We start from the raw sequence: 23,016 nt of genomic DNA, 5'->3' as shown, positions 1-23,016 counted from the left end.
CACGCCCTGGGCTGCAGCCCTGGGGTGACCCTGAGGTCCTGGCCCTTCTGTCACTGCCATTCCATCCCAGACCCCATTCCCTACAAACTGATTTCCAGAGCTGAGGGACCATGTTACAAGCACCACCAGGACACTGTGACCACCAGATGGCACCTGCCACCATGGAAACACAGGACAGGACTCCAGGCAGAGCGGGTTGCTGAGCACAGCGGCTTGAAGAGGGTAGAGCACAACTTTCACCTACGTCTGGCCTCGGGCCTGCACCCCCTTAGGCAGATGTCCCCGAGTCCCGATGAGCCGTCTGGACGAAGCCCTGCACTTCCCTATTTGCTGTGTCAGCCTCAGACTTGCTGCCCCTGAACTCACTGGGACGTGGCCCTGCTTCAGGAGGGAGGGGGTCTCCTCCACGTCTTGACCAGGCACTGCCCACGTGACAGCAAGGACACAGAGGGCAGCACGCCTGACTGGCCAGAGCTGTCTGGAGAGAAGAAGGGCCCAGGGAGCCTGGGAGGTGGACTCACCGTGCTGGGCCTGGATTCCAGGGCTCAGAGACAGTCCTGGGGGAGAGAGAAAGAGTGGGGCTTCCTCCTCAGGCCCCGTCACAGCCCAGACTAGTCTGGACACAGGGGCCTCAGGGGCCAGGCCTGCAGCCGGAGCTGGAGATGGCTGGCCACTTGGGCAGGACCAGAGGCCAGACCTGAGGTGGCCACCCTCCCACCTCCCGCCCCTGTCCCTCCCAGAACTCACCGAGGTAGAACAGCGTGATGAGGGTGCTGGCCATGGCTCTGCTGGGCCCAGCAGACGACAGGACAGTCCAGAAGGACGGACGGTGGGTCTGTGGGAAGAGGCTTTGTGCCTGGATGTCACATGAGGCCTTCACAGGAAGGCACACTGGTGGCCCCAGCCCCACCCCCGGGTGGCCAACCGCACCGTTTCACAATTCTGCGATGTGGTCAGGGAAACAGACGCGGGGACCAGACCGCCTGACAGGACATCAGATGAGACCCGAGAGTCCGGCCTAACTCTGCCCGCACAGAGCTGGCCACAAACTCACCCCGGGGACCTGAGTGTCCCTTGAGCCAGAGGCTTGGCACCAACACCAAGGCCCTGCGGGACAAGAAGGGAATGAATTCCTGGAGATCCACTGCCCGCTGCCCCCACTGCCCCTCTGCCCCCGTTGTACCCCTCTGTCCCCTCTGACCCCACTGCCCCTGCTGTCCCCACTGCCCCTCTGCCCCCGTTGTACCCCTCTGTCCCCTCTGACCCCACTGCCCCTGCTGTCCCCACTGCCCCTCTGCCCCCGTTGTACCCCTCTGTCCCCTCTGACCCCACTGCCCCTGCTGTCCCCACTGCCCCTCTGCCCCCGCTGCCCCTGCTGTCCCCGCTGCACCCTCTGCCCCCGTTGTACCCCTCTGTCCCCTCTGACCCCACTGCCCCTGCTGTCCCCTCTGTCCCCGCTGCCCCTCTGCCCCCACTGTCCCCCTGCCCCCGCTGCCCCTGCTGTGCCTGCTGCCCCCGCTGCCCCTGCTGTGCCTGCTGCCCCCTCTGTCCCCGCTGTCCCCTCTGTCCCTGCTGTCCCTGCTGCTTCTGCAGGTGCAAGAGCCAGGCCCTGGGAGGTGGCATGGGCAGCCATGGCCAGGACAGGATGCTGGCCACAGTGGAGCAGAGGCTCCCGGGCTGCGAGGGAGAGGGGACAGGAGCTGGCGTCTAACAGGGACAGTTTCTGCTTGGAACGATGAAGGTGCCTGGAGGGGGACAGTGGGGATGGCCAAGCCGCAGTGTGGACACACTGGATGCACTGAGCTTTGGACCTACCGAGGGACGTGGTGAACCTCACCTTCGTGTACCTCACACCGCAGTGAATCATGTAACTCACATCACGTACCTTTTACTCCACAGACAGAAGGATAAAACACGACACTGTCTACTTACGATGTCATTTAATACGTGTAAACACAGAAGACCCAGACGGAGGACGCCTCTGCACATGGCCCTGTTCTCCCGCAAGCCCTTCAGGGCACGGCAAGCCCAGGCCGGCCTCAGCCCCAGGCCCTGCCCGTGGGAACCTCACCGTCTGCAGCCCTCAAACCCGGGAGCTCAGAGTCGGGAAAGTCAGGGCCCTGGTGTGGAGTGGACAGTCCTCAGCTTCAGACTGCGCCCCTAACGGCTGTCAGCTCTGACGGGCAGCTCACCTCCCTCATGGGGCGGTCACAAGGTCTCTGCGAAGGGCCGGGAGGCGGAGAGTGCCCTGACCCTCCAGCCAGAAGCCTAAGAAGAGGCCCTGGCCAGACGAGGGAAGGAGCCTGTGCATCAAGGCAGAGGGAGCAGGCGGGGTAGGGACCGCCCGGGTCCTTGCTGATGTCCCTCCTCTGGCCCCGCAACGGCTCCCACCATCCACAAGATGAAGCACTCCTTACCTTCACACTGCACGGCGGTTTCTCCCCCTTCTCAACTCGCCCTCCACTCCACCGGCCCCAGCCTGGGCCTCTGTCCACGTCTCCACCCCAGCAGTTGGAGGACGCTAATGGAGGCTGCTAGTGGAGGCTGAGGTGCCAGCATAATATAAATTATAGATTATGTGAATGTAATTCACAGTCCAAGGACATTACGGAGTCTGAAGGGAGGTCCCGACCACCTTGGGGAGGAGCCCTCAAGCTGTCTGCTACCCCTGCTGCCCCTGCTGCCCCTGCTGCCCCCGCTGCCCCCGCTGCCCCCGCTGCCCCTGCTGCTTCTGCAGGTGCAAGAGCCAGGCCCTGGGGAGGTGGCATGGGCAGCCATGGCCAGGACAGGACGGAGGTTCCGGGAAGCTGGCGACAGGCCCAGCCTCTGAGCCAGGCACCCTTGTGTGCACGTGCCCAGGGGAAGGGAAGTGGGGTGTGCAGGAGACTTCCTCCTGCCCCGGCAGGCCCACGGCCCCCCAGGGCCCTCCGGAGCCTCCCTGGGGAAGGAAGGAAGGGCTCAACGGTGTGCCCAGCCCCTCAGAGCCACGTCAGGAGGGTCAGAGGCAGGACACGGGCCACCTCCACCCAGCCCACTGGGGGCCCAGCTCCACAGACAGAAGTGGGCTGGCAGGGGCCCAGGCGGGGCATCTCTTCAGGTCCTGGGACTGGTAAGAAAGAGTGCAGACCCTCCCTGACTGGCCACCAGGCCTGCTCTGCCCGTGGGTCCTGCCCGTCACCACGTCATCACCAGAGACCAGGGGGCCTAGGAGCCACACTGATGGTGGGACACGGGAGGTGCCCACGCACACGCAGCCTAACAGAACCCAGAGCCAGCAGAGCCTGCACAAGGGCCCGGACCCAGCCTCAGCCCAAGGTGGTCCCCTGCCACTGAGGGGCCAGCTTTGTGGGGACAGTTCTGGTTGCCTGATTCGTTCTGACTTGGCTTTCTGTTTTGTGGCCTTTCGTGTTTCATTTATACTTTTTTTGGCAGCAAAATCGTGTTCAAAAAACAAGGATTCTAGGGCCACCACAGGTAGTAGGTGCCTGTGATCCCAGGGACCTAGGAGGCTGAGACAGGAGGATCACAAGTTTGAGATCAGCCTGGGCAACCCAGTAAGACCTTCAGCAACTTAGCCAGACGTGCCTCAAAATAAAAAATAAAAAGGTCGGGGTGTGGCTCAGTGGTCGGGCACCAGTTGGGGTGGGGGATGGGACAGCAAGAGGCACATTCCATGCATCTAGGTGTGGGGGACAGTTCATGATTAAGGCCAAGGGTCACTGCCATTTCGCCACCCCGGGGTGCACTGCTTCAGCTGAAGAGCCCCAGCCAACAGCCTTTTTCTTTTTAACTTCCAGTGCTGCGGATCAGACCCAGGCCTGGCTCACACTGGGCAATCACTGGTCCACTGAGCTCCCCCACCTCCATCGCCCTCCTCCTGCCTCAGCCTTCAAAGGGGCGGGGATTCCCGGTGTGGGCCTCAGGGAAGCAGGACCCAGACGCTGCTCCTTGCGCCTCCACGGTGGTGACTGGGGAGAAGGTTTTGGGCTGGTTTTCAGGAGATGGAGAATATACTCAGGACGGAAAGGCTGGGCGGAGAGTGCTCTGGGTGGGTTGGAGAAGCACACAGTGCCACGCAGCCTCGTGTCCCTCCAACGGCCCCAGGGTGGCCTGGCTCCAGGGCTGCGGTCCCCAGGCAGGTTTCCTTTCTTGGTTCCTTGTCAGATACCATGTGGAGAGTGGTGACAGTGACTGGGAGACCAGTGTCTGAGATTGGAGTCCCTGATGACTTCACGGCTGTGGCATCCTTGGTGACTGGGAAAGTTTCTGTGCCTAGGCATAGGATTCCTGGTTGCTATGGAGATGTCCTCCATGCTAGAGTCTTATCAGCCTGGACCTTATTCTCAGGCAGGGCAGCTCCTGGGAATGAAGGAACTTCCTTGCTAAGACAGCCACAATATTTCACCAGTTCTGCTGCTCCTGAATCTGCCCCGAATTAGTAGATTTAAACAATGCACTTTCTTGAGAGCTGCACAATGCTCCTAACATTACAGGTTGCAACTGTACAATGTAACTGAGGAAATAGCTGCATACTGTTGCTAACTCTGTAACTTTCATGAATACAAAGAATAATGCTTGCACAATCTTTAATCTGATTTAGAGACATATACAATAAAGACTGCTGGAGTGATTCCTTAGACCTGCTTCTCCATCAGAGAGCAGCTTTCCTATCTTCAAGATCTGCGTGTGTTGACTTCTCCCAATCTCCCATCGCCCCTCACAGGAACCTGTTAGTTTGGCAGCGCTGGTCACAGCAGTACCAGCCTAGGTGCGAGGCCCAGGCGGCTTGTCCTGTGTCCCTGAGCTGGAGACCAAGGTCACATTCTATCTTGCTGGTGGGCATGTAGAATGTGAAACATGTGGTCACCGCCTGACCTGCCCCCCGCCAAGTACCTACAGATTGAATTTTGGATTCTCCCTTTCAGTGTTGTTTTTGATCAGTATCCGCAGATGAAGACTGATGGAGCCTACTAGTATTTCTGTTAAACCAGACTGGTGCTATTGGACGAGTTGCACATTTCTTGTTCAGTTTATTCCTACATGTTTAATCCTCTGTCAATATAGCAAACTGCAGCTTTTAACTAGCTGACTCTTTGCTGTGCAGGAGGGAAAGAAGTTGTGTGTCCTTGGGTTTTGGTTTGTTTTTTCTCTCATTTTGCAAAATCCTAAATTTATCTTTTTTTTTAACCTTTCACCCCACAGTATCCAAAAGGTGCCTTTCTATGTGATATGGAGACCTCTGGATTTCATGGTGTGTCACAGACTGGAAATCACCTGTCACCTGACCAGCTCCCAGGTCCCAGGCTCTGGGGTACCAGGTCACTCTCAGGTAAGGTCTGCGTTGCCTTCGGAAGCCTGCCCCACATCCCCAGCATCATTTCCACAGCAATCTGTCCAGTGCTAGCCACCTCACCTCTCAGCAGCACCTTCCACCTGTCCCTCATCCCCACTGACCACAGGTGATACGAGGGCAGGCCCTGCCACAGCAAGCTGGCCCTCAGCTCCAGGGCATCTGCCTAGCATCCCCAGAAACGGACACAGATCCTGCCATACAGCGGTTCTCAACTGAAGGTAATCCACCCCCCAGGGGACACTGGCAATGCCTGGGGACCATTTTGGCTGTCACACCTGAGAGGGGACGGCTACTGGCATCTAGACTGTGGAGACCAGGGTGCTGCTAACCACCCTATAATGCACAGGACAACCGCCCACACCCTGCGTGTCCATCAGGCTGGGAAATCCGCCTGCGTCCCTCCCTCTTGGCGTCCGCTGGGGAGTTCTTGCAGTTTTAGATGAGCACATGAGCCCAGATGACCCCATCAGACTGCAGAGACAGAAACAGCCAGCAGCCTGATGGCCCTGACAGCCACACGGTGACCCCAAAGAGGCCGTGTTGCTTTTAAGCTGCCATGACAGACCGCACAAACTTGGTGCCTTCAACAACATAAGTCTATCCTCTCACAGTTCCAGAGGACAGAAACCCAAGTCAGGGTGTCAGCAGGCCACCCGCTCTGGGGAGAATCTGCTCTTCCCTCCGCGGCTGCTGGGGCCCAGGGACCCTCGTCATCAACGCCCTCCTGCTCTGCTCCGGGTCTTCTCCTCTTCCGTCGTTTTTCAGGACACGTGCTGTTGGACAGACAGCCCAGGTAACCCAGGATGACCTCACCTCAAGGTCCTGGATGACATCGGCAGAGCCTTTCACACATCAGGTCACTTTCCCAGGTGCCAGCGGCTCAGACTAAACCACCCCTTAAGAGCCACCGTTCAACCCAAGACAGAGGCAGCCTTGGACTGAGGTCAGCCTGGCAATGGTCAGACAGGAAGACTCGGGTCACAGAACCGAGGCCTGACCCACCTCTGGATGCTGAAGCTGGTCTACACCCGTGGCGGGGCTTAAGAGGGGCTGGGCAAAGGGCTGGACCGGCTCACCAGGTCCCAGGCACTCACCGCTAGTTGCTGGGTCCTGGGGGCCCAGGAAGACCTGAGGAGGGGTCCCAGGAAGGGGACCTGGGGGCCCAGGACAGGGGATCTCAGCCAGTGCACTTAACAGCACTTGGACATCTCACGACTGGCAGAGCTGCCGAAGAGCTTGCCAGCTGACACCAGTCACCTACACCCGGGTGTCCCTAGGTAGCCAGTGCCCAGCTCCGCCCAGTGCCAGCTGTCTGTGGTGGACTTGGCTCCCTTTCTGTGCTGCGCCCACCACCAGAGTATCTTCTCCGCTGATTCCTCATCTGCTGCTGTTCACGGGTCTGCTCTCAGCTGTTTTGGGGTCCCCCCAGGTAGATTTCCCATCTTTCATCTCCCTCCAGGCTGCAGCTGGGTCTGTGAGACCCTCAGAGCTATCACTATGCCAATGAGTCGATGCCTGTGGCACCTGGGGGAGGAGGCGGGTCACGAGGACTCGCAGCTAGAATCGGCCACAGTGAGACAAACCCCGTGTGACCAGCAGCTTGGTAGCCCAGGCTGCACCATAACTTGGACACATGACCCCCGAGACAGAGGGCTTTGGGATGACCTGAATTCCATCGCCCCTCTTACCAGGACACCAGGAGTAGAAATAATAAGTGGCAGAAACCTGTGCATTTCAGTTGTTAGACGGCAAACACCGGTGGCGTCGAGTCTGCCTAACTTAAACAGAACAGGAATTGGAAAATCTGAAGAGCTGGGGCAGCGTAGCAGGGGTGTCCACGTCCTCCTCTCTAGAACCCATGAAGGTTGCTCTGCACGGCCAGTGGGGGGCCAGTGGGGGACCAAATACAGATACAGGGAGGTTTTTGGACAGCTGACAGGGAGATGGGCCCGGATTCTCCAGGTGGACTAGAAGTGACCGCAAGGTCCTCATGTGGGGAGGACGGAGGCAGAGTCAGAACAGAGACGGCTTCCGAGGACTCGGTCACCACGGCAGTTTTGAAGGCAAGGAAGGGGCAGCAGGCCAAGGGTACATGATGCAGACAGCCCCCACGGCTTCCCAGAGCCCCCTCCCCGGGAGCCCCTGCAGGGGGCTTTACTGCAGGAGTCGCCTCACGACCACGGAGCCCGAGGGGCCCCACCACCTGCCTGTGGTGTTGGGGTGGCCGCCCACGCACCCCGCTCCTGGCTGTGCCCAGGAACAGCCTGCTCCTCTCCGCTGGACCTGCACCTCACTCTGACAGAGCACAGCCAGGGCACCAGGTGGCTGTGGGCCGGCCTCGGTCTCTCCACGTCCGCTGTCCCTGGCAGCCGTCGGGCGCGGCCCTCAGTTGTGGATTCTCCGTAGAGCAGCTCAGCCCACGGCTCCCTCAGAGCTGCCGCCAGAGGGCAAGGGTGCCTGCCGCGTCGGCCCCTGACCTGCTCTCCCAGTCCATCATCCAGCCCCAGACATGAGCCCTGGTCCCACCCACACTCCAGGGGAGAGGACCACCCAGGGCAAGAACAGGGAGGGGCCACCAGGGCCAGCTCATCTCAGCACACCCCCTGCCACCTGGTACGACGCGGCCCAGAAAGAACGTGAACCACACCCATGACGCCGTGACCAGTGGCTGGTCCCTGCACTGCCCCTCTCACTGCTGACCCTGGGCTCCACCACGGAGCCACACCCCACCCTGTTCTGTGGGGTAGGGCACTAAGTGGCACCGCTGCTTCCGAGATTCTCTAAGGAGCCGCGCCACGTCTGAGCCCCCACGAGCACCTTGCTGGCCTCACCCAAATCCCCACCCCATTTCTTTTTTTCCCCTATTATTTTTTAGCTGTAGATGGACTCCACACCTTCATTTTGTTTGTCCGTTTATGTTTATGTGGTGCTCAGGACGGAACCCACGCCTCACACGTGCTGGGCGGGCGCTCTGCCACTGCGTCCCAGCCTCAGCCCCTCCCGCCCCATTTCTGACACGTCTCACAAGAACCCCAGGCTTCAGCGAGGGCAGAGGGTCTGTCCCTGAAAGGAGTAAGGACACAGCCGTCGTCCTGCGCTCACTGGCACCTCCCCACAGAGGACTGAATCAGCGAGGCGGGCCCTGGAGCAGGGTGGTGGGCCCAGGCCATCCTGGTGGAGGGGTCTGGCACGCCCACCTGGCCCTTCCCTCAGCCAGGCGACATGAGGTGAGCGCCCAGGCCCAGAGCACACAGGGCACAGTGCCTCTCCACAGCACCACTCCTCCCTGCTGTTTGATTCCCAAAGAGAGGCAGGCTTCTGATGGCCCAGCTCACGCACTGTCAGCAGGGCTCGTGGTTCCTGCAAGCCCCCAGCAGGCTCAACCCACTGTGAGCTGCTGATGGACATGGGGCCGGTACTGGAGGATGGCGAGGGTGTGGCAGCCTGTGCCCTTGGTCTTGAGGCTGAGTCCAATTTGCCCCCTGGAGGATGGCGAGGGTATGGCAGCCTCCACCCTCGTTCTTGAGGCTCACATGGTGCCAACACTGTCCCCCAGAGAATGATAGAGGCAAGGCTGGCAGCATCCTGGATCCTGAAGCTCCATCCTGGAGACCCAAGTGGCTTTCAAACCTGCTCCAGAGGCGACCTGGACAGGGACTGTCCCCTCACAGGGGACCTACGAGACAAGTCCAAGCCCACCAAGCGGGCACTTTCAGCCCAAAGCCTCTGGGCTAGTTCCTCATCCTCAGCCTCGGGAGCTGGTGCCTTCTCTTTGAATCCATCAAAGTACTTCCCGGAAACGCCCTCCAGTTCCTCGGCCACGGCCAGGTAGGTGCTGGGCTGCGCTGCCAGCTGGGGGCTCTTGACCAGCAGCCAGAAGATGGGCCCTGCACCAGCCACAGCACTCAGGGCACACCCTGGACCCCAGCGCCCCGCCCCGCCCTCGGGTCCCACAGCGCCCACCTCCAGGCTCTGCCCTGTGCTTCTGTCCACCCGGGAAGCCCCCTGCCTTTCCCCAGAAAACGAGCCTCACTTCTCTCCCTCAGCCCGTCCTCACCCTCCCACCCTTCCTTAAAGAACCTCCTCTCACTGAACGCATCTGGGGCCGTCCCAGCTTCGGCTCCTGAGGCCGAGCCCACCCCAGTCGCTCCCAGGGTCTCAGACCCCAGGCACGGAGCTCTGTTCAGCTCCACTCTGGGCCAGGCGCTGCACATGGCCTTTCCCCGTGGGACCATCTAACCCTCCAGGGACTGAGGGGGCCTCGCTGAGGAGGTGAGGACACGGAGGCTCAAAGGGGAGGCGTGTCCCCACACGGCTCGGCCAGGCTGGGGGAAGCTGGCCTGGCCCTGAGCACAGCCTGACTCCAGGCCGCTCGGCCGCTTCCCCTCAAGACGTGGCTTTCCCGTGGGTCAGTGGACCCCGGCTGCTTCCTGGGGCTGTCCTGAGGCTGGCAGGCCAGGTCAACAGCAGAGGGGCTCATTCTGCATACCACAAAGACGGGGGTCGGGAAGTAACGCCAGGCACCGCCTGAGGGAGGGTCCTGGGCCAGGCCGAGAGGGCAGGGCCAGAGGGTTCTGCAGAGACCCGGACCAGGAGGGACTCACCGAGTGTGAAGCTGGAGAAGGTGGACCTGTGCATGCCCGTGTGTCTGCCCAGCTCCGTCCTGGCCACACCAGGGTGCAGCGCGTTGACGGTCACACCCGTGCCTGGAGAAGAGAAGGACGGGCAGGGGCAGGCTGGCAGCTCGCTCCCCAGCTGGCAGGCTGCCACAGCCCGGGCCAAACCTGGGGTCCCCGTCCTGCGCTCTTCCTGCCCGGAACCCATGTCACCTCCGCCTCAGCCTCAAGGGTTCCATCTTACAAGGCAGCTTTGTCACATGGCTGCAGGGCAGAGCTCCCCTGGAGCGTGACAACCCACAGCACTGACCCACTGGCCCCACCAGAGTCTGAGCAGGGGCGTGGGGTGGGGTCTGGTGCCAGCACTGTGGCCAGCCCCGGGGAGGCTGGCGCTGCGGCCCCGACGCCGCCCGCGAGAAGCAGAGGCCCAGGGCGGCTTTCTAGCCAGCTCCTTGGACGCGTGGGGCTGCAGGGAGCCACCCAGCGCACAGTAGGGTGCCGAGCAGCATTCCCAGTGTCACCCACAGGTGCCAGCAGCAGCCCTCCACCCAGGTGTGACAATCATGTCTGCAGACATTGTCACATGACCCTGCAGCTGAGAACTATTGCCTCAGAGTCCCGGAGGCTCAAGTGCCTGTCCAGGATCAACAGGGAGGAAGGCCTGAGGGCGGAGGCCAAGCGGGACTGCAGGGCACTCAGAGCAGCAGGGGACTGGTCAGTCTGCGGAGGCACCGGCACGGAGCGCGGTGGGAGTGCACGTGGGGGTGCCGGCTCCACTCCTGTCTGGAGCGGCTCAGGTGCAGAGCGCCAGGCTCAGGGGCAGAGCGGGAGGCCCATGAGGCAAGGCCCGCGAGGGGAGGCCTATGGCTGCTGCGTACCTCGCAGCCGCCGGCTCAGCTCCTTGGTGAAGAGGACCAGGGCCAGCTTGCTCTGGCAGTAGGCGGCCTTGGTGTCGTACTTCCTCCTCTGCCAGTTCAGGTCCTCGAGGTCCACGTGCCCGGCGACGTGGGCCAGGGACGAGAGGTTAACCACACGCCCAGGGGCCGAGGCTTTCAGCTTGTCCAGCAGCAGGTTCGTCAAGAGGAAGTGACCTGAGGAAGGACAGTGGAAACGTGTGACTGCTGTTTGTCAGCACCTCGTCCATTTCAATGGTGCTACCAGCAGCACCTCATGAGTCCCTTCCTCCCCACTGCGACTGCGCCTCATCACTGACCTGCAGTCCTGGGGCACCGTGGGGCCCACCCCCCTCCTCCTAAGCTGCAGTCCTGGGGCACAGAGGGGGCCACCCCACTCCTCCTAACCTGCAGCCCTGGGGCACCGTGGGGCCCACCCCTCTCCTCCTAAGCTGCAGCCCTGGGGCACGAGGGGCCCACCCCTCTCCTCCTAACCTGCAGCCCTGGGGCACAGAGGGGGCCACCCCACTCCTCCTAACCTGCAGCCCTGGGGCACCGTGGGGCCCACCCCACTCCTCCTAAGCTGCAGGCCTGGGGCACCGTGGGGCCCACCCCTCTCCTCCTAAGCTGCAGTCCTGGGGCACAGAGGGGGCCACCCCACTCCTCCTAACCTGCAGCCCTGGGGCACCGTGGGGGCCACCTCTCTCCTCCTAAGCTGCAGCCCTGGGGCACCGTGGGGCCCACCCCACTCCTCCTAAGCTGCAGGCCTGGGGCACCGTGGGGCCCACTCCTCTCCTCCTAAGCTGCAGTCCTGGGGCACTGTGGGGGCCACCCCTCTCCTCCTAAGCTGCAGTCCTGGGGCACTGTGGGGGCCACCCCTCTCCTCCTAAGCTGCAGCCCTGGGGCACGAGGGGCCCACTCCTCTCCTCCTAAGCTGCAGTCCTGGGGCACTGTGGGGCCCACCTTTCTCCTCCTAAGCTGCAGGCCTGGGGCACCGTGGGGCCCACCTCTCTCCTCCTAAGCTGCAGTCCTGGGGCACTGAGGGGCCCACCCCTCTCCTCCTAAGCTGCAGTCCTGGGGCACCGTGGGGCCCACCCCACTCCTCCTAAGCTGCAGTCCTGGGGCACCGTGGGGCCCACCCCACTCCTCCTAAGCTACAGGCCTGGGGCACCATGGGGCCCACCCCTCTCCTCCTAAGCTGCAGTCCTGGGGCACCGTGGGGCCCACCCCTCTCCTCCTAAGCTGCAGGCCTGTGCAGGGTCCAGCTGCCCCCCAACAGCCACCTCCCCTCCCCCTAAAAACAGAAGCATTTCATCAAGAGTGACATGGACAGACTCACAGAATAATGGAAAGTTGACAGAAATGAAGGACAGACAGACAGATGGAAACATGGTTCTCTGGACAGAGGGTGCAAGGCCAGGGGCAGGGAGCAGAGAAGGACAGGCCAGCACCTGAGCATTAACAGGCAGGTCCTGGAGCTGCCGAGGACGCCCAGCGGGCCACCTGGCTGCCCCAGACTGCAGCAGGACCCTCAGCACAGGCAACTCCCACTGTCACCCGGGCAAAACCGCCACAGTGCTGCGCTCCGCCCCGAGCTCACCCAGGTAGTTGACGCCAAGCTGCATCTCGAAGCCGTCCTCAGTGGTCCAGTGCGGGCACCGCATCACGGCAGCGTTGTTGATCAGAATGTCCACCCGCTCCTCCTCTGGAAGACAGGGGTCAGGACACACATGAGGGCGAGGGCTGACTCCACCCCTCCCGGGGCTAGCCATGTACCCATGCACTCCTGTCCACCTCCAGCCTCTTGGAAATGAGGTCCCCACAGAGGTGTCCACCCCCATGCGGACGAGGTCATCAGGGTGGGCCCTGATCAAACAAGACTGGGGTCCTCCTAAGGGAAACAGGTTCAGGCTGAGATGGGGTGACTTGGGTGAGAGAGGGGGACTCCTGATCAGCAGCTCCAGAGCTGCAGAGGCAGGAGCTCGGCCCAGCGTCCAGAGGGAGGGCGGCCCTGGGGACACCGGGCTCAGGCCCCTGCACCCCAGTGAGGGCTCCTCTCGGGCGTTCCAGCCCAGGCTGTGGCTCTGTGTGGCACGGCACCAGGTCGCTCATGCACACAGGCCCGTCTAAACTCGCAAGTCTTCCCTGCAGGGACCTCGGGGTCACTCGCGGGCCCTGGGACAGGGGGTGGCAGTCTCATGCCCGAGCACCTGGCTCAGACAGACTGGAGCCTCGGTTTCCTGTCCTTAGCAGGTGAAGAGCAGGGCTCCCCACACATGTTCATCTGCCCCGGCTGCCGCGGCCAAGTGCCACAGGCCGGGCCAAGAGCAGAAATCTGCGGTCTCGGTTCCAGAGGCTGGAGACCCAGGGGCCAGACACCACCGCCTGGCGCTGCTGAGGCTGGGGGAGAGCCGCCTCCATCCTCCCCTCGGCTTGCAGGGACGTCTTCTCCCGGTCCCCAGGCGGCCTCCCTCTGTGCCCGAGTTTCCCTCATGAGGACAGACACCAGCTACAGGTAGGACACCTAATGACCTCACTGTAACAGGGTGACCTCTTAAAGACCTGTCCCCAGGTGGTCACATGCTGGGGTCCAGACAGACAGCAATCAGACCTGGCTCCCCATCAGCTGTGTGACCCTGGGCAAGTCACATAGCTTCTCTGTGACTCAGTTTCCACCTTTTTAAAAAGGATAATAGTACCTGCCTGGTAGAGACGTGTAATTGTCACTCACGCGACAGGCACGTTCTGAGCCTACCAGTGGGGCCTGGAAATTCAGGGTGAACAAGACAGTCAAGTCCTCGCCTTCCCAGGATGGACGTCCCAATGCAGCGAGGAGCCAAACCCAGAACAGAGACTGCTCCGCGGAGGGAGCTTTGCAGAAGTGACGGGTTGAGGAGAGAACACGCTGCTGAGGAGGCCCAGAGCCGGCCGGAGCTGAGGCTGGGGCCAGACGGGGCCTGCGCGGATCCGGAGGGGGCACGGGCAGGGCCCGAGGGCTAGGGCTGGACGGGGGCTCCTCCGGCCTCCCCTGTACCTGGGAGTGCCTCGCTGTACCTCGTTCTTGTTGCCCTAAGACACACAGATGTGCCACCCGCTCAGTTCTAAGCCTCTTGTCCCTGATGGGTGATCTGAGGGGACGCTAAGAGGCCGACACTTGACCTCTCAAGGCCACAGACACAATGTCACGGTCCTCAAAGATCCCACAGAACAAAGGACGTTTTAATCAGCTCCCAAAAGAGGGATGAGAGGCTCAGGGGAAGCTCAGTCCTGGGCGTGGCCAGCCCGGGCTCTGCGGCCCCCAGGCCTGCGCTGGGAACCAGTGTCCACAGCTGGAAGTAGGAAGAGGAGCTTCCTGGAGGAATCCGCTGGGGCCACGTGCATGAAGGGTGCAAAGAAGGTGTTTAATAAACGTCCATTCCCACTGCGCCCGCACTACCCCGTGTCACCTTACCCCCACGGGGCAGCGGCACTGCCTGCCTCCCCACTGCTCTGTGAGCTCCTGGCATGCTCTGACTCATCTCCATGCTGACCAGGACCCAACCTGGGCCCAGAAAATGTCCGTGAAGTGAATGAGACTCCGTCCTCTCTGTTCATCCACTAAAGGGCGGCTTCCTGTTGGCTGGGGAGGGCTGGCGTCCGCCAAGCCCATCCAGAGCCAGTCCAGAGAGGAGACAAACAGAGGCTCAGTGCAGCTCGCAGGGGGAGGACAGGTACAGCCCCCACGGCCTTATATTCAGAGGAAAATGGACGACAAGCTGAAGGACCAAAGCAGGACATGCCAAGTCCCGGCCCGAGGCCCCAGCACTCCTGCTGACGAGGCCCGCTGGGCTCCCAGGCCACGGTATAAGGCTGAGGATGGGACTCAGGGTGGAAGGCTGGCCCAACGGGAGGCCCTGGTTCCATCCCCAGAACCAGAGAGAGAGTAGGTCTGAAATGCTCTCCCCACCCCACCACCACAAAACGGTGAAGTGGGACGTGGCTCCTGGTAATGACTCGGTTCAGCCAAACACACGCACACCCACTTCAAGACAAGTCAGGACGCACTCTGCCATCTCAGCAGCTCAGGAAGCCAGGCAGGAGGACCGCAAGTTCAAAGCCAGCCTCAGCACTTAGCTGGGTCCTAGGTAACTTTGCGAGACCCTGTCTCAAAATAAAATATGATAAAGGCTGGGGTGTGGCTCAGTGGTCAGGTGCCCCTGGGTTCCGCCCCCGTACAGAAACAGAAAACGCCACATGGACGGAAACTGTCCCCTATTGTGAGCTCACGCACACAAACAGTTAAGTTTTGCTCTGCTTAGCAAAACAAGGAGTTCTATGAGAAAGTATGAACTCTTTGAACTGTGTCCTTGTTGCTGCCTTAAGAAGATAAGAGAATGTTCTGCCAAGTGTAAAATTTATATATACATGTGTTTGCCTGGGAAGAACTAACCACAAGTTAATTGATAAGAAATATGGAGCACTGTGACCATAAACAAAGTTTTCCACATGGTAATGGAAGGAGACCCTCATTGTTATACAAAATTACTTATAAGAGAAAGTGAGGGGAAAGGAAAAAAAAACAAGGGAAAGAAATGAATTACAGTAGATGGGGTAGAGAGAGAAGATGGGAGGGGAGGGGAAGGGGGATAGTAGAGGATAGGAAAGGCAGCAGAATACAACAGACACTAGTATGGCAGTATGTAAAAACATGGATGTGTCACTGATGTGATTCTGCAATCTGTATACGGGGTAAAAATGGGAGTTCATAATCCGCTTGAATCAGATATATGAAATATGTCAAGAGTTTTGTAATGTTTTGAACAATAATAAAAAAAAGTTTTCCTGAGAATGTTTATCCATGCTTGTAAGGATTAAGCTGCTGAAAGGATGTTTTTTCTTCCCCCTTCTTTTAATTAACATTGCTGTATAAAAGAAGGAGAGAAAAAGTAAGGACGGTGCTCATTTCTGCTGGATGTGTGTGTGTGTGTGTGTGTGTGTGTCTTTAAGCATCTCTGCTGTACCAGGAATTACAGATTGTCAGCGGGTCTGACACCCTATCAGGCTGCTGTGGCTGTGGAGCAGCTGTGTCCGCGGTCTTCTTCCTACTCCTCGGTATCTGACAGACTCTATGGTGAGTGCATTTCTTACACCACAAGGAAACAACCCGACCATAATGCGGACCTTCACTCCTCTTGGCCAGGCCGCTCCCGCAGAGCTGAGGGGAGGGAAGGGGGCAGCTTCGCCCCAGCACCTCGGAGCGCACGGAGCGCACGGAGCACACGGAGCACAAGCTGCGTGCACGGCCCGTGACAGGTTCCCAACAGTTCTCATGTCAGAAGCTATCACTCTTCACGAGTTTTCCCCCAATCTTTTGAAATGAACAATATGTAAATATGAGAGTGTAAAGTACGACTTCAACACCCACTGCGGGCTGGGCCGCCACAGGAGGTGCCTTTGCCCGCGGCCAGGGGGCTGGCTTTGTCCGCGGCCGCGTGGGCAACCTGCTCCAGGACTTGCCCAGCTCCAGCTCCTCAGAGCTGGGCCTGACTGGCCACCCAGACCTTGGCCCGCGAGGCCAGCGTCCCCGGCCTACCTTCAATGACCTTCGCAGCAAACTCCCGGACGGACTTGAGGGAAGCCAGGTCCAGGTGCCGGGCGCTGACGCGGTGATTGAGGGTCTCCCCGCGGATGTCCCTGGCCGCAGCCTCGCACTTCTCCATGTCTCGGCAGGCCAGGATGACGTGGCCTCCTGAAGCCCAGGTGGACACGAGGAAATAGAGCAAACAGAGCACTCCCAGGGCTCCCAGAAACAGAGGCTACATCCCCCTCCCCCAGTATTCACAGCAGCATGCTCCCGATGGCCAAAATTGGACCTGGGTGTCCACCACAGGCCAACGGATGAACAAACTGTGGTCCAGCCTATGGCGGGGGTTACTCAGCCCAAAAAGAGAAGGACGCACTGCCTCGAGAGCAGGGGACCCTAGAGTCACCACATCGGTCGCTGCCACTGACCAGAGCCCCCGGAACAGGCGAGGCCACAGACCAAAGGAGGACTTCGGCTTCCTAGGGCTGGTGGCTTGGGCATCAGCCAGGATGGGTGAAGCGACCAAGGTATCTAAACTTCAGGGTGACCAGAGTGTCTTAAGACAGGTAGTGACGACTCTGAATGTCCTCAACATCACTGCATTGCACGTTGAAGGGGTGGACTGTGGTGTGACGTGCAGGTGGCCCTTACTCGCCATGGGTCTCCCCCCACACACCCACTGCAGGTTGAAAATGGGAGAAGCTGAGAATGCACCTCGCTTGCCTATCAAAAAGGTACACTCCTGTGATCCCAGGGACTCAAGAGGCTGAAGCAAGAAGATCAAAAGTTTAAGACCAGCCGCAGCCACTTAGCGAGGCCTAAGCAACTTAGAAAAGACCATAAGTCAAAATAAAAAATAGAAAGGGCTGGGGATATGGCTCAGTGGTTAAGCTCCTCTGGGTTCAATCCTTAGCACAAAAAAAAAAAAAAAGAAGAAGAATGCACCAGGCCACTGCTCAGCCTGCCCCCAACATGCCTGCTAAGTTGCTGAGGCTGGCCTAGAACTTGTGATCCCCCTGCCTCAGCCTCCCAGTGGGATGACAGGCATGCGCCACCACACCCAGCACAATCTCCTTCCTTTTGAGGCTGGATCACAGCCCACTTATGGCTGGACCACATCTTATTGATGGTCAGCTGTGGGTGGACACAGCTGCCTTCGGGCTGCCGTGAACACTGGTTGTGAGAATCTCTGTGAAACAGGAAAGTAGGCAGGCCTCTACCTCTTCTGGCCAGTTCCAAGGCAGTTTGTTTCCCGATGCCTGTGTTGGCTCCCGTCACGATGACTGTCTTCCCGGGTATGGTGGCCTTGCTGGGACAAGTCCCACCAGCAACATAGTCCCTGAAGGCAAGGAAAAGAAACAGTCTGGTCAGTTCTGGCTGTCCACTCTGACCCCATGTGCCCCTAACTGTGGTACCAGATAGTCCACCCTGAGCTCACACCAACCGAAAGACAAAAACCACACTAACGCTGCGGTGTCCCAGCAAGGGGTCCACCTGGAGCCTGGGCCCAGGAGGCCTCCACAAGGCGAGCTGTTATGTTATGAATACGCACTACCCGAGTGTCCTGTGCCTACCCTAACAAGTGCCCACACACCTAGGGGTGAAAACCCCACAGAGTGCTGTCCTGCGGTTCTGCAGGTCACAAGTCTCACTGGGCTGCCATCTAGGGGAGGTGACACCGTCTCCCACGCAACCCAGGATGACTCCAATCTCAAGGCCCTTCACTAGACCCACTTGCACAGTCCTCTTTGGCAGGTCAGGCCATCTCAAAGGAGCCTTGTTCCGCCTGCCACCCCCACAGTGCACAGGAGCAAGCCACCATGCGCAGGAGGGGGCTGGCCAGACAACCCTCGTCCACACTGGGAAGGCCATCCTACAGTTTGCTACCAGCCACCTGAGGCTGAGTTTTGTGTAAGTTAATTAAGTCCCTGGCCCAGGCTCTCCCTCCCCCGCCAGCACACAGGGCAGCCACAGGCAATGTGTAAAGACGCGCTGCCACTGGTTCTAATCGGACCTACTCACCAGGAGGGGCAGTGGCCGGGTGTGGCCAGGAGTCACAGCCTGCAGACCCAGCCCTGCGCCTCAGACACCTCAACTGGGCTTTGTAAAGACCCGAGTGAAGCCACAGCACAGCTTTCCAAAGGGCCCGGACCACGGAGCGTGCTCAGGGAAACACTGCCCCCCACCCAGGGACTCGTGCTGAGATGGAGGGGGACTCAGAGCCACGCACACAGATTCTCTGATCAGGTACCTCTGGCAACCCCAGGAGGTGGGAAAGGCAAAGCCCTCACAGTCAGAAAGGGTCAGGACTCAAAGCCAGGTCAGTCTGGTGACAGGGTCGATGATCTCAAACCAGCCCATGTGCTACCGGGGCCACCGCAGGCCAACCAACCACAGCCCATCATGATTACCTGACCATGCCACACCAGGTCCACACTACCAACCTAAACTTTTATTTATCTTTTTCTTTTTTTTTTTAGTTGTCAATGAATCTTTTGTTTCATTTATTTTATGTGGTGCTGAGGATCGAACCCAGGGCCTCACACATACCAGGCAAGTGCTCTACCACTGAGCCACAACCCAGCCCTTATTTATCTTTTTAATGTAGTAAATTCTTGCTTGGGAGGCTGAAGCAGGAGGATCACAAGTGCAAAGCCAGCCTCAGCAACTCAGCAAGAACCTATCGCTAAATAAAATGCAAAAAGGGCTGGGATATGGCTCAGTGGTTAAGTGCCCCTGGGTTTATTCCCTGGTCCAAAAAATAAAAAATAACACACACACACACACACACACACACACACACACACACACACACACACACAGTAAATTCTTGTTTTATGCGGATATACTTTATTTGACAAATAAAGCCTATATGTATTTATCATGTTGAGCATATTTTGAAACGTGCACACTACAGAATGGCTAAATTAAGCCTGTGCCCATATACATCACCTCATGTACTTATTTTTGTGGTGAGTAAACATAAAATCTATTCTCAGCAATGTTTAAAAATACATACATTGTTATTAACCACACCCACCATGCTGTACAACAGATCTACTTGTTTGCTTTTGGGTAAGAAATATACTTCTGTGGTTCAAATTTTTTAATTTCTGAAGTCTTCCTCCCGCCGGCCCCAGTTAACCCGACCGGCACTGCAGTAGGCTGTCTGTTCCTTCCCTTGTTTCTTCTCACCTTCACTTTTATTTTTCTGGCTTTGGTTCTGTGTAAAAGTACACAGCACACCCACAATTTGCCTTCATGACCACTTCTCTAGGGGATAGTTCTGTGGCACCAAATATGATCATAAAACGATGCCACTCATGTCCGGAACAATTTTCATTGTGAAACTGAAACTCTGCCCCCTTTAAACAGCAACTCCCCGATCGACACCCTCCAGCCCCACCTTATGAATGCGACTCCACTAGGGACCTCACCTGTTACCCTTCATCACACTGTCAACACCAGCCCACCTCCAGCAAGCCCAGTGTCGCCACCTCCCCACGGTCAGCCTCACCCAGCCACCTTCGGAGCACCCTTGCCACTCATCCTCACAGAGCTCCCGTCCCTCCACCCTGTCCTGCACATCCTGGCCAGACAGACCTCACCAGAGCACGGTTCAGAACGCGTCACTCATCTGTTCAGAACTCTGCGAAAGCTGCAGCCCTGTCAAAGCACAAAGCCCTGCACAGTTCACCTCTGTCCCTCTGGACCCCTGCACCCTGGGCAGGGGAACATGGAGGAAGCCTGGAAATAGCTGAGCTTACGAATAGGGGCTATCTTCACAGGAACTAAAAGAAACACAAATTAATAGAAAATACCACTCTTTTCCCTTTGATTTCATTGAGTTGGTTTTTTTTGGTTTTTTTGTTTTGTTTTGTTTTGTTTTGTTTTTGTGTGTGTGTGTGTGTGTGTGTCTCTTGCTGAATTGCCCGGGCAGCCCTGGAACTTGAAATCCTCCTGCCTCAGCCCCCTTAACAGCTGTGATTACAGGCTTGTGCCATCATACCCAGCACAATTTACTATTATTTTTTAACAATAATACCCAGAGTTTACTCAACTACTCACAGGAGAGTCTGCTAAACCTTCCAGGATGGTGACTTAGTCTTAGGTGTCAAATCCATAAATGTGTGCATTCCCTCCCACCCTCTTCTAGACATCTATCCTAAAAGTGCTGGTATGTATCCAGGAGTGCCACTCTTCCACATTTTTCTACCTGCAGACAGCAAGCAGTCAGTAACAGGGATGGCGACAATGTAGCCTGAGGATCAAACCCTACAGCTTCCAAATGACAGTCTGAAAAAACAAAACAGGGTTCCAAGCACAAGGTGTTGGGAAGAGTGGGGTTCCTGAGTCAGGAAGCTTCCCACTCCCCGACTCCCCTAGTTAACAAGGAATGGCGCGGTCCCTGTGGTGTGTCACTACTCTGCAGTCAGTATTGTCCCGATTCTCGCAGGAAAAGGAGAAAGAGGGGAGGAAGGGAGAGACAAAGGCAATAAACGTCTACGAAACTTCCTTTAACCGGATCTTTCGTTTATGAGCTGTACAATTCTGTTTGTTTCTTTAATTCTTTGGTCTAGACAGCAGGTGACAGGGGAAATGACTGAACTCCCAATCACAAATACGGAAGGAAAGAGCCCAAGTGCGCACCAGGACCCGGCCCGCCCTTGCTCTGGGTGACCTTGGACCGACGACTCGCGCTCGCGGCCCTGGTTTACGGTTCACTTTCTGGAAGGCCCTGCCCAGGGGGAGCGGGGACTCCGGGGCCGAGAGGTCGGGGCCCCTTCCTGGGCCTTCCCTGGCCTCCAGCGGCCCGCGGGCCTGCGACGCGCACACGCGAGCGGCACATACTCACTTGAGCAGCACGGCGCCACCCACCGCGGTGCCCAGCACCGACGCCGGCAGCAGGTAGCGGCTCATGCCCGGCGAGGAGCGGGCTCCGCCGAGGCGGCCCGAGAACCAGCACGCAGCGCAGCTACCCACGTGCGGCCGTGCAGCCCCGCAGGCCGCGGCCCCGGAACTGGGCAGGGGGCGTGGCGCGGTCCGGGGCGTGGCCTCGGCCTCCAGGGCGCGACCTATGAGGACGGGCCCCCAGCGCTCCGACCGCTGGGAATGGTGGTTCAGGAGCGGGGGCGGGGCTGAGGGCGGGGCTAGACGCCGGATCCAATGACGTCACGCTCAAGCCACAAAAAGGCGCCGCTACAGTTGCCAGACTGTGACTGACTGTGGGTATCGGTCCGTTTCCTCATCTAAAATTAGTGTGTTAAATGAATAAAATAAAGCTCCATCGACATCTAAAAAATATTTAAAAATTAAAGAATTAAAAATTTCTTTAAAAAATAAAATTAGTATGTTATACCTAATTAGGATAAATGAATGAAATTAGATTGTGCTCAAAATAGATAGATAAAAATGTGTGCGCACACAGTGGAGTCTCTCAGCCATACAGCAGAAGGAAATTATGTCTCTGCTGGTAAATGGCCAGATCTGGAGAACATCATGCTAGTGGAATAAGCCAGACCCAGGAAGTCAACGGTTGCAGGCTTACCCTTACATGGGAAAGCCAGAGAGAAAGAATAAATTCTAAAAGGAGAAGTGGGACCTGAAAAAAGAAATTAAAGAACAATGGAGTAGAGGGCAGGGAAAAAGGAAGAGGGAGGAGGGATGGAAAGGGGAACATCTTAATGGAATTAACCAAACTATATCTGGGAATAAGGAAAATGTCACAGTGAATTCCATTTTTATGTATGAGTATAATGCACCATGAGAAACATCAACTTTCAAAATAAAAGATAGCTGGGCAGAGTGGCAACTTAGCAAGGTCCTAAGCAACTTAGCAAGACCCTCAAAATAAAAAAGAAAAATATCTGGGATTTGGCTCAGTGGGATAAGGTCCCCTGGGTTCAATCCTCAATACTAATAAATAAATATATTAAATTAAAGATAAAAATCAGGAGGTGTTGGCACATGCATGTGAGCCCAGAGGCTCAGGAGGCTGAGGCAAGAGGATCGGGAGTTCAAAGCCAGCCTCAGCAATTTAGCAAGACCCTAAGCAACTTAGCAAGACCCTGTTCTAAATAAAAAACAAAAAGGACAGCGGATGTGGCTCAGTGGTAGACCACCTCAGGGTTCAATCCCCAATACAAAAACAAAAACAAAGGGTAATACCCAGTGTAGGCAGGTGCGGAGCACTCCTGTGGGTGGGAGTGTCAATCAGCTTCCCCTCAGGCTGACCAGCCTTCTGAGCCAAGCCCATCCAGCACAAGTCTGACCCAGCCAGTCCCTGTAGGGATTTATGCTAAGGTGTGGTCAGTCATTCAGAAAGAAACAGACCTAGGAAAAGCTACCTCAGAGCCTTGCCTCTGCCTCATTGCAAGAAGCTAGAATCAAATAAAATCAGCAATGGACCAGCGCTCAGTCACTACTTCCAACAATCGTTCAGATCATTCAGCGCCTACTGAGTGCAGTCACTAGTGCTAGGCACAGCATTCAGCAGCAAGATAGACAGGTACCTGTCCTCATAGACCACCTGACACCAAAAGCAAAATGGCACTCATCTATATGTGTTTCTGGATGGACTACCCCCAGCTC

The 23,016-nt window shown here is 57.9% G+C and overlaps 2 protein-coding genes across 2 annotated transcripts in view; both read right to left on the bottom strand.

Annotated features, from left to right (window-relative positions):
* Nucleotides 1–1,165, bottom strand: part of LOC101977354 (leukocyte immunoglobulin-like receptor subfamily B member 2) — a 38,910-nt gene extending 37,745 nt beyond the window's left edge. Inside the window, exons 1-2 of the mRNA XM_078033290.1 lie at nt 748–1,165; nt 522–557 (exon numbers count right to left, since the gene is read on the bottom strand). Of these exons, the coding sequence (XP_077889416.1) occupies nt 522–557; nt 748–781 (70 nt within the window). The 5' untranslated portion in view covers nt 782–1,165. The remainder of the gene's footprint in view (nt 1–521; nt 558–747) is intronic.
* A 7,087-nt stretch (nt 1,166–8,252) lies between these two features.
* Nucleotides 8,253–21,468, bottom strand: Rdh13 (retinol dehydrogenase 13). Its single transcript, XM_005341561.5, has 7 exons — nt 21,281–21,468; nt 17,646–17,764; nt 16,435–16,590; nt 12,463–12,567; nt 10,848–11,060; nt 9,958–10,059; nt 8,253–9,240 (listed from the first exon to the last, which is right to left on the bottom strand). Exons 1-7 carry the CDS (start codon nt 21,343–21,345, stop codon nt 8,978–8,980), a joined length of 1,023 nt encoding a protein of 340 aa, XP_005341618.2. The 5' UTR covers nt 21,346–21,468; the 3' UTR covers nt 8,253–8,977.
* Nucleotides 21,469–23,016: the final 1,548 nt, after the last annotated feature.

This window comes from Ictidomys tridecemlineatus, chromosome 15 (genome assembly GCF_052094955.1).
Source record: "Ictidomys tridecemlineatus isolate mIctTri1 chromosome 15, mIctTri1.hap1, whole genome shotgun sequence".
Taxonomy (NCBI): Eukaryota; Metazoa; Chordata; class Mammalia; order Rodentia; family Sciuridae; genus Ictidomys; species Ictidomys tridecemlineatus.
Note: the sequence above shows the minus strand (reverse complement) of the source record. Positions and strands in the feature narration are given on the sequence as shown.

Excerpts from the sequence above, each read along its gene's own strand:
- Rdh13 (XM_005341561.5), bottom strand. The coding sequence starts at position 21,345 with ATGAGCCGCTACCTGCTGCCGGCGTCGGTGCTGGGCACCGCGGTGGGT. Across the intron at positions 12,568-16,434 it reads TGCTGCGAAGGTCATTGAAG|AGGAGGAGCGGGTGGACATT; the intron begins GTAGGCCGGGGA and ends CCTGTCTTCCAG. Across the intron at positions 9,241-9,957 it reads CTTCTCCAGCTTCACACTCG|GGCCCATCTTCTGGCTGCTG; the intron begins GTGAGTCCCTCC and ends TGGCTGGTGCAG.